At 45.4% G+C, this 14,298-nt stretch overlaps 2 protein-coding genes across 7 annotated transcripts in view; both read left to right on the top strand.

The window, feature by feature from the left end:
- dgkza (diacylglycerol kinase, zeta a) overlaps window positions 1-14,298 on the top strand; it is an 89,999-nt gene that overhangs the window by 50,879 nt on the left and 24,822 nt on the right. For all 6 annotated transcript variants that reach the window (XM_060055421.1, XM_060055416.1, XM_060055418.1 and 3 more), the window contains one exon: window positions 12,381-12,444. In XM_060055421.1, coding sequence (XP_059911404.1) covers window positions 12,381-12,444 — 64 coding nt within the window. The remainder of the gene's footprint in view (window positions 1-12,380; window positions 12,445-14,298) is intronic.
- The window catches only part of LOC132460736 (midkine-A-like), a 57,128-nt gene continuing 43,868 nt past the window's right edge, over window positions 1,039-14,298 (top strand). Inside the window, exon 1 of the mRNA XM_060055612.1 lies at window positions 1,039-1,043. The gene's annotated coding sequence lies outside the window, so the exon portion shown is untranslated. The remainder of the gene's footprint in view (window positions 1,044-14,298) is intronic.

Genomic DNA, 14,298 nt, shown 5'->3' with positions numbered 1-14,298 from the left:
GTCTCGCTCAGGGACACCTCCACACTCAGCTAGGAGGAGCCGGGGATCCAACTAGTTCAGGGTACCAGTCGACCCGCTCTACCTCCGGAGCCTCATGCCGCCCAAAACTGCTCTTTGGTTATTCTGTCAGATGAAAGATGTGGTCTGATGGGCTGTCTGTGGATGTGTGGACTGAGATGTTAGTGATGTTATCACTGAGCATGCGTGCTTGGTCCATGTGCTTCTGTATGTGGATATTCAGAGTTCACCTGGACAAATGGGCTTGTTGTAAGTCGCTTTGGGTAAAAGCATTTGCCAAACGCTCTGAATTTAACTGTATGGACTGAGACGTTCATCCCTGAGTCTGCTTGCTTGTGCTTCTGTATGTGGGTGTTTAAACTAAGCCGTTTCTGTACCTCGTATTGTGTGCATGCTAGATGCTTCCCTCAGACGTTGGTGTGTGTGTTGCATGTTTGTGATGACGGTGTTGTTCTTATCTCGCTGTTAGAGCTGGAACATGTATGGTGTGTTTAATAATGAATAACCTTGGATCCCGCCATCGATGCAGGCTCAGCCACAGATCAGGGCAGTGCGGTCGCAGCTTACACGGTTATTCTTGTTATTCTGCAAATCGTGCCGTCTTAACTTTTATTTCTCAAACTATTTCTCTTTCTGTTGAACGGTTTCAAAACCATTGAAGGGATTCAAACTATTTCTCTCTTTCTGTTGAACGGTGTTCAAACCATTCAATGGTTTTTGAGTGCCGATGCCGATGGCGATTATTTTCAGAGAAAAATTACGATTACGATTTAATCGGCCGATAAAAAAAAAAAAATACCTTAAATATACTTTAATCACTTTTGACGAATATGTGAATTGAATGCAGAACCTTTGAGTGTTTTAGAATACATTTACAGTAAAAAATGAGTGTAATGTAAAATAAATAACTAACTCCCAATGTGCTGCGCTCGTGAGCAGTGACTAACACGTGCGTGCTGAGCAGTATGGTCTCACCGTTAGAGTCTACAGTATAACAAATTAACATGGCCTGGGACCTAAAGAAAAACAGGCACAACATGCTCAAACAACGCGTCTTGTGTACAGTGGTGAGGTGAGCGCGCAGCTGCCTGAGCGAGCGTGCTTTTATGTTGTACGGTAAAATTCAATCTCCTCTTTTTTACTCCAGCTAAAGTTGTTAGTTGGCAAGGCGAGTAGGAGCGCAATCTGCAGCGCAATAACATTAAAAAAAAATAAATAAAATAAAATGTTGGAATCGGCGTCTTTTTGGCTTTTTAAATCGGCAGGCCGATGAATCGGTCGGGCCCTAGTTTCTAAACCGTGTCAAACTATTCCTTTCTCTTTGAAAGCCTCCATTGTGATGAAACTCTGTCCTTCACAGAGATGGCTGTTAGGAGAAGGTAGTGGTGTAGAGACTGGGAGCACTGGGCAGACTGGGAGCACTGGTCCCCATGGGCAGACTGGGAGCGCTGGTCCCCACGGGCAGACTGGGAGCGCTGGTCCCAACGGGCAGACTGGGAGCGCTGGTCCCCACGGGCAGACTGGGAGCGCTGGTCCCCACGGGCAGACTGGGAGCACTGGTCCCCACGGGCAGACTGGGAGCACTGGTTGAATATAGCTGTGTTCTCAGGGCCTTCTGGGTCTGGTGTCCCTCGCTCCCCCCGACGTCACCCCAATCAGATCGGAATCCCCCCCCCCATAACCTCCCTCCAACCGTTGGGTTGCTAAGTCTTTTGGTTATAAGTCGGTGGGTTGCCAGATTGGTGGGCTGTCAGGTTGGTGGGTTTTCGGTAGGGCTGCAACAACAAATCGATAAAATCGATTACTAAAAGCGTTGGGAATGGATTTGGTCATCGATTCGTTGAGTCGTGCGATTAATACGTCACTCGTAGGCGCGGCACTGTTTACAGCCAGCCGCCGACGGGACTCTCTAAATCGACGCCACTTCGACCTGGGCGGGACTTTACGTCCTACGTCACTCGCTATGGGTTTGCATGTGTGCGCGTAGCCGTTTGTCTCAAGGATCTGTGCACAAACTCCCTTGCACTACAGATTACGAGCGTCAGTGTCGTACGCGATGGAGGGTGGGTGACATTCCTACAGTCTGTGATGATAGGTTATATTTCTACAAATGACTCACTATTACTAGTGATTAACATGACGAAACAACACGAACTAAGCTAACATTAGACAATAGCCATACCAGATAACGCCATACCAGCTAACCCTAACTATTTATATTAAACTCTGAACCATTTTGCAACAGGCAACTGTGTGTTGGTGCGTCTTATTGCTTCCCACGTCTGCGTCTGCGTCTGCATCTTTCCCACTCCTGGCTAATAGTTTCAGCTTTTGTACTGTATATCAGAAATGATCACCCTGTACCACACTGCTGACTTGTTGATGTTTTGTGAGCACTCACGCATTTCTCTAGGTATCAATGGCTAAAACTTGAGTTTGGTGTAAAACGAGCACTAGCTGTTCTGCTCGCCTTTGAAAAAACGGAGGCTCAAGTGCGCTGATTTGGAATGTCTTTATTCATGACGTCATCAGGAATCTCAGCTCCTCCCCTTACTCTGCCTGGCCCGCCCAGAGACGTTGGCCCGCCAATGAGACTCGACCGTGCGAGCGCCACGTGTGTGTGTGTGTGTGTGTGTGTGTGTGTGTGTGTGTGTGTGTGTGTGTGTGTGTGTGTGTGTGTGTGTGTGTGTGTGTGTGTGTGTGTGTGTGTGTGTGTGTGTGTGTGTGAATACACACACTGTAACGCAAGTGTTTCTTGTCGGTTCTTTGACGTCTTGTATTTCCACAACGAGACTGTTGTGGGGGTTATCTGAGCCATGGTTGAGAAGCCGGCAGCCGGCAGCAGGCAGCGCCCGGTTCAGTCGACTTCAGGTTGATGTGAAAGTGGAAGAACCAGAGACGTCGCAGAACCCGACAAAGTCGTTTGTGATTCATAATATCGTCTGGAGGCACACACAGCTTTTGGCCGTGATAATATGTATTAAATGATATAGATTTCTATGTATTATATGATATTATTTAGATATAGAGCTCCAGGACTGTAACGCAAGTGTTGTACACTTCCTTATTATTTGGATAACCGTTCTGCTTTTGGCGTTATGGCGCATAACACGTCGGACTCTCGTCTCTGGTATTTCTACAACGAGACTCGTATTGGGGGTTATCTCAGCCATGGTTGAGAAGGAATTGGGGGAAAGGAACTTTGGCTTTGACTGGCTGAAGTACATGAACTGCGTCATGCCGCCGGTTGCCGCGAGGCACCATCGCCCGGCAGCGGGCAGCCGGCAGCAGGCAGCGAGCGGTTCAGTCGACTTCAGGTTGATGTGAAAGTGGAAGAACCAGAGACGTCGCAGAACCCGACAAAGTCGTTTGTGATTCATAATATCGTCTGGAGGCGCACACAGCGTTTGGCCGTGATAATATGTATTAAATGATATAGATTTCTATGTATTATATGATATTATTTAGATATAGAGCTCCAGGACTGTAACGCAAGTGTTGTACACTTCCTTATTATTTGGATAACCGTTCTGCTTTTGGCGTTATGGCGCATAACACGTCGGACTCTCGTCTCTGGTATTTCTACAACGAGACTCGTATTTTGGGGTTATCTCAGCCATGGTTGAGAAGGAATTGGGGGAAAGGAACTTTGGCTTTGACTGGCTGAAGTACATGAACTGCGTCATGCCGCCGGTTGCCGCGAGGCACCATCGCCCGGCAGCGGGCAGCCGGCAGCGGGCAGCCGGCAGCAGGCAGCGCGCGGTTCAGTCGACTTCAGGTTGATGTGAAAGTGGAAGAACCAGAGACGTCGCAGAACCCGACAAAGTCGTTTGTGATTCATTATATCGTCTGGAGGCGCACACAGCTTTTGGCCGTGATAATATGTATTCAATGATATAGATTTCTATGTATTATATGATATTATTTAGATATAGAGCTCCAGGACTGTAACGCAAGTGTTGTACACTTCCTTGTTATTTGGATAACCGTTCTGTCAGACTCTCGTCTCTGGTATTTCTACAACGAGACTCGTATTGGGGGTTATCTTAGCCAAGGTTGAGAATGAATTGGGGGGAAGGAACTTTGGCTTTGACTCCCTCAAGAACATGAACCACGACATGGAGGAGAAAGGGATTGTTGGCGGCGAATGTCTCCAGCTTGAGACCCGCTGAGGGACCACCGCCGGAGGCGGAGGTGCCTAAGCGCTGCCCGGCAACGATCCCTTTCTCCTCCTTGTCGCGGTTCAGTCTACTTCACATTGATGAGGACGTTGAAGAACCAGGAACGTCGGAGAACCCAACGCGGTCGTTTGAGATTCATAATATCGGCTCACACAGCTTTTGGCCGTTATAATATATATTATATGATATAGATATCTATGTAGGCTATATGATAATATTTAGATATAGAGCTCCAGGACTCCCGTGTGTTCTAGAATATTTACAGAACACGGCTAAAGGCTGTGTGCGCCTCGCCATTGCGATACATCCACTGTAAACAGAGCGCATGGTACCGTGGCTGCAAGCTGCTCAGGGCCACACCCCCACCCTCCTCCTTGACCCGCCTCGCTCCTCCTCATTTGCATTATAGCTACAGACAGGGCCGGATTAACACTTTCTGAGGCCCGGGGCTAATTACCCGGGTGAGGCCCTTCATATCATGATGTTCTGACGCATGACCTCACACAAACCCACTGACACATCAGCGTACACAGTAGGCCTACCAATCTATGACAGACTATTTAAAGTGAACTGGTAATTTGATTTCAATTCAATTAAATTCATTTCAATTCAAGGGTAGCTTTATTATAATTGCAGTAGTGTTGACAAAGCTGACAGAATGAGGATGGGGAAACAAAATGTATCTGAATTGGCCTATTTGAAAATGTAGGAAAAAAGAAAGTATGAAATTGGTGATTTGGTGACTTTGGCAAATCATTACAGAAAAAGTAATAGGCCCTACAATGCATTTGCTATCAAGTACAGCAAGTTAGGCCCAGACAACATAAATGAACTGTTTTTTGAAAGTTACTTAATTTATAGAAATGCATCCTGTTTTTGTAAACTCATCAAAAACTATAAAACAATGTAGGGCCTATTGTAGGCTATTAAACAAAGGTCAATGAAGGCCCCGGCTATGGCTCAAACGGTTTGGGCATTGAATGGTTAATTTACTCCGGGAGTAACGCCCTGGTACATGTCCGGTTACGCACAACAAACCCCAAGCAAGAAGACAGGCAGGAATGTACGATGTAACATATTTGGGGTGAACTGTTTGAAATGTGCACACAAACAAGCTAAAACTATTTTACACATTAATGGGGCTGGGTCATATAGAGGAGGCCACCGCGGCAAACATGACTCACCAAGGGACTTCAGAAGGCCCGTCTTCTGCTCTTCTTCCGTGCAAAATCATTAATGAGCTCCTCAAAGTCCATTTGGGCCAGCATGTCGTGCTCAATTGACATTAAAGTCAGATTGTTAAGTTTCTCCTCCAACATTGTCGTTCTCAGCCTGTTCTTGATAATTCCAAGTTTGGAAAATGACCTCTCCCCGCTGGCATTGCTGACAGGCAATGTAAGGTAGATCCGCAGTGCTATGTCGACATTTGGAAAAACTTGTTGTAGATTCCTTTCTCGAATGAATGACAGTAGGTTCATCGGCTGCCTGTTTACAGTGGAGACTTTTGCGAAATGCAAAAACTGTCCTAGTTCATCAGGGAAATCATCAGCCAGGTCTTCGTGGTATTTTGCCTGCAGGTTGACGCTTTTCTCGCATATTTCACTGAGAGACAATGTGTCCAGTTGCGTTTGAAATCCGAAGTAGGTGGACGTTTCTTTGTACACTGCATGTCTCTGTTGTAATGCACTGATCAGTTTGTCTATGATGACAAAGAATGTCTCCCGAAAGCGATTTTCTCCCACATTGGACACAAGGGTTGGTACGTCTGTGTCATCGGCCGGGGTGGTGATCTTCACCTGTCGAGTCACAGTGTACTGCTGTGACAGTGATAGCAATTTGGCCTGGGATTCCAAGTGTTTGTACTGGGTTTGTCCTTTTTTATTTCATCTAATTTTCGTTTTTTTGCTCCGCTCTCGTGTTTCCTTTGGCCCGGCATTTTCGCTCGTTTTTTTTATTTATTTTTTTATGAATTTTTGTCATTTGAACTTCAGCGACCGGAGGCCCCCCTAGCGGCGAGGCCTGGGGCTACAGCCCGGTCAGCCCATTCGTTAGACACAGCCCTGGCTACAGACACCAAAACAGCGCATTTGGGGGAAGCTCAATGTGCGACTGGCTCGGAGTGGCTGTAACTCTGCACCACGGCTGAATTTCGGGAACATCTTTGAATGCTGTGTTAGTTGCCCACTAATACCTATATTAAAGAATACATAAAATAGCATGTCATGGGACCTTTAAGTTTCCTACTGGAGTCATCAAAACTTTGGACTTTGTTATTGTAAGAAATATTGTGTTGCAAAAACACTTTGTGTCTTACCCTTAGCGTTACCCTAACCTTAACCTAACATTTCTTCATCATAAACTCCAAGTTACGCAAAATGGCATGCAAACATCCAGTCCAATATGAAAGAAAAAAGCTAGCTTCATTAAGGAATCGAACCCCTTATCCCCGCGTTAATGAGTTGTTCTCTGACCACTAACCCATCAGGTCTTAGTACATTCAAGAATTCAAGAGTTAACCACTTGACAATCTTTAAACTTCGGTTGCCTAGAAATTGTAAAGACAGTGATGTGTGTACATTGTGCGAGTATCCGTCACTCGCGATGTGTGTGCAGTCCAAAATGAAAGAAAAAACCTTGCATCACTAGGGAATCGAACCCTCAATTATCAGTTGGTCGTTGGTAACTGTAAACAAAGAGATCGCATTTTGTTTAACTGCTAACTAAAAAACGGGTTTATGCGTTCACTGAACAAAGATTATGGAAATAAAAGACCACTTTTCCATCAGAAAAATCATCAGAACCGTTATTACCAACCCATAGACACTAAAGCCAAAACCTTTCTCACATGCACACCCATCGCGAGTGACGGCTATGCGCACACATGCACACCCATAGCGAGTGACGTAGGACGTAAAGTCCCGCCCAGGTCGAAGTGGCGTCGATTTAGAGAGTCCCAGCCGCCGACAGGTTGGTTCATGGTTAATGCACGCCCACAGCGAGCTTTAGTGTGAGCGACCACAGCTTGTATTTTGCTCATATCTTAACACTGGACTGTAGGCCTATATAAAAGTGTTGTACCTTCACTGTCTTTGGGTTAAAAAAACTCCTTCAACTCGGTATCCGTCTAGTCCTACCGAAAACTCTGTCAACTGCTGCTGCTGCAGACGGTGTGCAGACGGGCTCGGAGTCGGCACCGCTTGCATCAACAGTCATTCTAAGCAGTGGTAGTAATCACATAACCGGACGGTGTAGAAAGTCCCGTCAGTTAAAAATAGTAATCCAGTTTTTAAATCCATGTTAAAATTGGCAGGATATAGAGCTCATTAGCTTTAAAAAATAAAGTAGTCAAATGTGATGTGTTCAGGTCGGCTCAGTAATATGTGTTCAAATGCAACATAAAAAAAATGAAATTTGAGATTTTGGCGAAAACATGTTTTCCCAGCAATATAAAATAGATAGAAAGATGGAATTATGACCTGTTTTAATGTCCTATCTTGAGCTATGATCATCTTTTCAGCAATCAAAGCAATAATACAAGTTCTATTTCAACAAAATAATAGAAAAGTATCAATAGTGGCATCAATAAAGACTTGGATCGTTAAGGAGTCTCGAAAATGGTATCAATATCCAGAAAAGTTAACGATCTCCCGTCATCTGAGAGAAATTAAGATGATTTAATTTATTTTTAACCGTCAGTATTTACCGTTTTAAGATCTTATCGGTTGACCGGTTAACCATGGACATCCCTTATATACTATATAAATGTATATCATACATTGTGTGTTTTTTTGTGTTATCCCAGTTATGTTCTTTTATTTTTTTATCATTTAATATTACTTTTAATAGTTGCGGGACGTTGGAGCAATAACCTGGGGTCTCATTTATAAAACTGCGTGGGATCGTTACAAAAAATTTGCGTACGCCCAGAAGCCATGTTTTGCGTGCGCCAAAAAATATTCAGATTTATAAAACCCTGCGTCCGCACACCGTACGCAATCTTTGCTTTATAAATCACAGAGTGCCTACAAGTGTGCGCAGCTGAATCAACTTCACGTTCCGCCCTGTGCACGCCCCTTTTCAACCATAAATGGTCAATGCAAATGACCTCATGAATTCAATCTGCATATAAAACAGACTCAGATGCAAGTATTATGTCTTGTCGGAAACAGTGGCAGAAGTACTGAGAAAATCAAAAATGCGAAATTTCGCGGAGGTTGAAGTGGAGACACTTGTGGGTGAGATGGAGGCCCGAAAGGTAGTTTTGTTCGGCGGTCACAGGATTGGGATCGCCAACAACAAAAAGCAGAGTGGCTGCAGCAGTGAACTCTGTCAGTAGCACGGAGCGCACAGTCCCAGAATTAAAAAAGAAGTGGTCTGACATAGAGTTACATATTTTTATGTAGCCTACCAATAAATCGTTAAGTCCCTAAAGACCCTCTCCCTCCAAATCCTGGCATTTGCATGGTCCGCCAGAAGTGCCATATGGTGCAGCATTACCACGGCGCTCACCTCTGTATTTATAGGGTTACGGTAATGAGACTGACCGAGAACACCTTGGATAATCAGTTTGTTTCAACCACGTAAAATGTTCTTGAACATTTTTTAATGCCTTTTTAATGCCTGATTTGTCATGAAAAGCATCAAGAGTAACGGACAACGATTGTGATGAGGAGTGTGGCTTGGTTTTTCACACTTGGGATTTACTTGACATTTGATTATGTGTTTACAGTGTCACATAAAAATATTATGTTATTGACACATGTTGGACAGATGCTTTATTCAATGCAGTCGCGCCGTCAGTGGACAGTATGGAGTGACGGGATTAAATATAGAGATTTTTATTTTATTTATATTCTAAGGAGATGTTTCTGGAGTTATAACTGAGAAATAACGCAGTGGACTTAAATTATTTTGATTAGGATTTAACGCATGATACGGGTTGAAATAAAATTTATGAAGGGCGATGATAAAACATAATCGTCCTTCTTCGGTCTGACTTCAGTTCACCACCACACCGTCTGTGTCGCCAATTCTCCTTTTCCTCCAAACCATGCGTACGCATGGGTCAGAGTTTGCTTAGGGCTGCGCACATTTTCCCGTCAAGTTGGTTTTTTATAGATCACAACCTTGGCGTGGAAAGTCACGTACGCCAATTTCAGCCCCTTTTTGTGCGTACGCAACGGTTATAAATGAGACCCCTGGTGTTTTTACACTTCAGTCTGCACTGTGAATTTGCAATAATGTTCCGTTTTTGAATAAAAGATGCGGCAATGACAAATGTTTCTTTTTTTATCCGATTAATTGATTAATCGAAAAAATAATCGACCGATTAATCGATTGTTAAAATAATCGTTAGTTGCAGCCCGAGTTTTCGGTCCATGGGTTGTCAGGGTGGTGGGTTGCCAGTCGCTGGGTTGCCAGGTCGGTGGGTTGCCAGTCGCTGGGTTGCCAGGTCGGTGGGTTGCCAGGTTGGTGAGGAACCAGTCGGTGGATTGCCAGTCGGTGGGTTGCCAGTCGGTGGGTTGCCAGGTCGGTGGGTTGCCAGTCGGTGGGTTGCCAGTCGGTGGGTTGCCAGGTCGGTGGGTTGCCAGGTCGGTGGGTTGCCAGGTCGGTGGGTTGCCAGGTCGGTGAGTAACTAGTCGGTGGGATGTCAGGTCGGTGGGTTGCCAGGTCGGCGGGTTGCCAGGTCGGCGGTTTGCCAGGTTGGCGGGTTGCCAGTCGGTGGATTGCCAGGCGGTGGGTTGCCAGGTCGGTGGGTTGCCAGGTCGATAGGGCTTTGACTTTTGCCCAAAAATCATATTCGAAGTTTGTTTGTTTATTAATATTATATTAGAATATATTAGAATATTTATTAATAATATTTTGACCATTAAATGCCTTCAGTAAGACCTGGGCTGAATCCGAATACTTAGTACAAATGATTTCTGTTCAGTGTCTACTACTTGACCGTACCACACTTGACAGTGTAGTACGGTCTACAGCTATGCGTAGAACGCCTCTGAACGCTTCCGAACACCGCCGAAACTCCACCGGATGTTTGGAGATGACGTATCTCCCCTCAGATGCCGGCAAAATGACCTTGATAAGTACCTGTTTTCCGTCTTGTCATCGTTGCTATTAAATTAAAAATGTCTCTTTTACATAATTACTTACTTTACTTTATTACTCTTTTTAATGTCTCTTTTTTTCGCCGCTTTCTACGACGTCTTTCTAATGCCGCTGTTGGTAGTGTCGGGTCAGCCATCTCTTCTTCGTTCGTTACCAGACTCCGGTTGCATTGTGGGATAGCGTAGTGACCTACCGTTGTATAGTACGCAATCGGAAACGTTTTCCGTACTACACAATGCGTACTGAGCATTCGGACGCGCTATATTTGTGGCGTACTACAAAATGCATACTATAAGTACGAGTGTTCGGATTCAGCCCTGGATTGGGCTTTGCAAGGTTTGTTTACCGGCGTTGCTATGGTTACCTGTCTTGCGTGTTCCAATGGTTTATTAGGTTTCTAATAAATCGCTGTCTAATCAATACTTCATTCACTGCCTCTTCCGTGGTCATTACAATATTATGAATAGACTGCGTCGGGTTCTCCGACGTCTCTCCCTCTTGGCCTGCCCATAACGGGTTCGAATATTAAGGGCTGCCTAATATTCATTCGAATTTTGATTTATTTTTTGATATTCTAATTATATTCGAATCACGAAGTTCGGAGTCAAAGCCCTACAGGTCGGTGGGTTGCCAGGTCGGTGGGTTGCCAGGTTGCTGGGTTGCCAGGTTGGTGGGAGGGAAGGAAGCCTGGCTGATGACTTTGTCTAACGATGGAACCAGAGTGTCCTCAGAGCGGCGGGCCTTGGCCAGGGGGCGGGTTTTGATCTGCACAGGAAGTGGAGTCCACGTGACAGGAAGTGTGTGAGGTGGACGGAGGAGGCCAGCTGGAAGGCCGTCTGTCAGGGAGTGTGTGTGTGTGTGTACGTGCAAATCAAGTGGAGGCATGCGAGTACGGGGGTATTTGTGTGTGTATAGTTATCCGTTTATGTGTGTTTGCGTGCGTGTGTGTACACGTGGGTGTGTGTGTTTGCGTGCGTGTGTACACGTGGGTGAGTGTGTGTACGTTTGTGTTTGTTTGAATGGCTGAATGTGTGTGTGAATGGGTGGATGTGTTTATGAATGTGTCAATGTGTGTATGAATGTGTTTATGAATGGGTGAATGTGTGTACTGATGGGTGAATGTGTGTATGAATGTGTCAATGTGTTTATGAATGGGTGAATGTGTGTATGGATTGGTGAATGTGTGTATGGATGGGTGAATGTGTGTATGGACGGGTGAATGTGTTTATGAATGGGTGAATGTGTTTATGAATGGGTGAATGTGGGGCAGTATTGCATGCGTGACATTTGTGCTTGACGCGCTGCCTCGCGTGAGGACTGTGTGTGTGTCTCGCTGTGCGTGTGTGTGTCGCTGTGCGTGTGTGTGTCTCACTGTGCGTGTGTGTGTGTGTTCAGCTGCGGGACGCGCTGTGTGTGTGGGCGGTGTGGGGGGGGGCCTCTGTGTGTTCAGAACACTCTGAGCACAATACAAAACGAGGGAATGCAAGGTTTCTCTGTGCGCTAGTGTGTGTGAGATAGTGTACGTACGTCTGTGTGTACGTGTGTATGCGCAAATCCAAGTGGAGGCATGTGTGTACATAAGTGTGTGTTTGTGTGTAGCTGTGTGTTTGTGTGTGTGTGCATCTGGATCTGCATGTTTAGACCGATGTATGTGTGTGTACGTGCAAATCCAAGGAGCAGCATGTCTCTGTTCTCCTCTGCTTCTCCTGCTCTGGTTCACAAAGCACACGACACAACCATTAAGACCAGTGTCGCCCTTCCTCAGCCACTGGGAGCACTGGGAGAGGGCTCAGCGGGACGCTCATCCTGTGGGCCCTGTGGGGGTCTTAAGGGCCCCAGCTGGTCTGACAGCCTCCCCTGACCCAGACGTACCACCTGCTAGGCCGGGAGGACTTGGGGGTGGGGCTTGCAGGGCTGATCCTCTGATTGGCTGAGTGGTCAAAGGGTCAAAGGGTCAACAATAAAACGAACCCCTCGGAACAATTCAACCTGAACCAAGGCCTTCTGGTTCAGCCAATCAGCAGGCTGTGTTTGGGCTCAGCCAATCAGCAGGCTGTGTTTGTCTCCCCCCAGGAAGAGGGGGCGCCGCTCAAGCTGTCGTCCCAACGTCTGTCCCCTAAGTGGTGCTTCCTCGACTGTGAGTACAATTCACCCGTTCACACGCACATTCATCCACACATTCACCCATTCACACACACCCATTCACCCTTTCCCCTAAGTGGTGCTTCCTGGACTGTAAGTACAATTCATACACCCATTCACCCATTCACACACACATTAACACACACATTCAACCATCGTGCACACATTCACCCGTTCACACACACACAGACACACCCATTCACACACAGATTAACACACACAAACAACCCATTCATACACACATTCACCCATTCGCACACACACACAGATTCACACACGCACGCACGCACGCGTACACACACACACACACGCACACACATTTACCCATTGACCCATTAATTCACCCATTCATCCCTACCCATCAGTATCTCTGCTGCTGGACCCACCGTGGTGCTGTCTGTACTGAATGTCTGATTGTCTCTGTGTTGGTACTATGACTATCTGTACTGAATGTCTGATTGTCTCTCTCTGTTGGTACTATGACTATCTGTAGTGAATGTCTGATTGTCTCTGTGTTGGTGCTATGACTATCTGTAGTGAATGTCTGATTGTCTCTGTGTTGGTGCTATGACTATCTGTAGTGAATGTCTGATTGTCTCTGTGTTGGTGCTATGACTATCTGTAGTGAATGTCTGATTGTCTCTCTCTGTTGGTACTAAGACTATCTGTAGTGAATGTCTGATTGTCTCTCTCTGTTGGTACTATGACTATCAGTAGTGAATGTCTGAGTGTCTCTGTGTTGGTACTATGACTATCAGTAGTGAATGTCTGAGTGTCTCTCTGTTGGTACTATGACTATCAGTAGTGAATGTCTGAGTATCTCTCTGTTGGTACTATGACTATCTGTAGTGAATGTCTGATTGTCTCTGTGTTGGTACTATGACTATCAGTAGTGAATGTCTGATTGTCTCTCTGTTGGTACTATGACTATCTGTAGTGAATGTCTGAGTGTCTCTGTGTTGGTACTATGACTATCAGTAGTGAATGTCTGATTGTCTCTCTGTTGGTACTATGACTATCAGTAGTGAATGTCTGATTGTCTCTCTGTTGGTACTATGACTATCTGTAGTGAATGTCTGTGTCTCTGTGTTGGTACTATGACTATCTGTAGTAGGGGTGCAACGGATGACAAAGCTCACGGTTCGGATCGGGTCACGGTTTTTGAGTCACGGGTCGGATCATTTTCGGATCAACAACAACAATAAAGATAACAAGACAAATGTGACTTTAAATAAAATCTTTTAACTGTGTAAAAACAAAATAAATTGAAAAATTAGGTCATAATCCTGCTTCCTTTAAGCATGGTCAATATTAAAAAAAAATGCAATTTGAGACATTATTCCTTCTTCTTTTTAACATGGATAGGATAGTAAATAATCCCTAACCCTGGATTTACAATTCAGGATGTCTGCATTGCCTGGGGAGAGTTTAGAGTCTACACTCTCCCAAGGCAATGCAGATATTCTTATCTTCTTTTTTTTAGTTTGGTAGCGAAATACAGATTTCGGTTGGGAGACTCATGCTCATTGCAAGGGGGGTTGGTTGTAGTCTTTTCGCTCGGTTCTAGCCATACTGTTGATACGCGAAAAGACTACAACCAAACCTAAAGACGTCCGGTTCCGGTTCACGTTTCAATGGGATTTACGGAACGCCAAATAAAACACAACAGAAACTGTATTTCGCTACGATACTTGATGATGTTTTTAATACCGGAATTGTCCTCTAAACATGCGCTGATCACGTCAACGCACAACTTTTTTTTTTAATCAGCCGATCCGCGGATCACTTGCGTCCCGAACCGTGATGGTTGATCCGTACGGATCACGGGAAACCCGTGAACCGTTGCACC

Source organism: Gadus macrocephalus, chromosome 7 (genome assembly GCF_031168955.1).
Source record: "Gadus macrocephalus chromosome 7, ASM3116895v1".
NCBI lineage: Eukaryota > Metazoa > Chordata > Actinopteri > Gadiformes > Gadidae > Gadus > Gadus macrocephalus.
The sequence above is the reverse complement of the archived record's forward strand: the minus strand, read 5'-3'. Positions and strand labels throughout refer to the sequence as shown.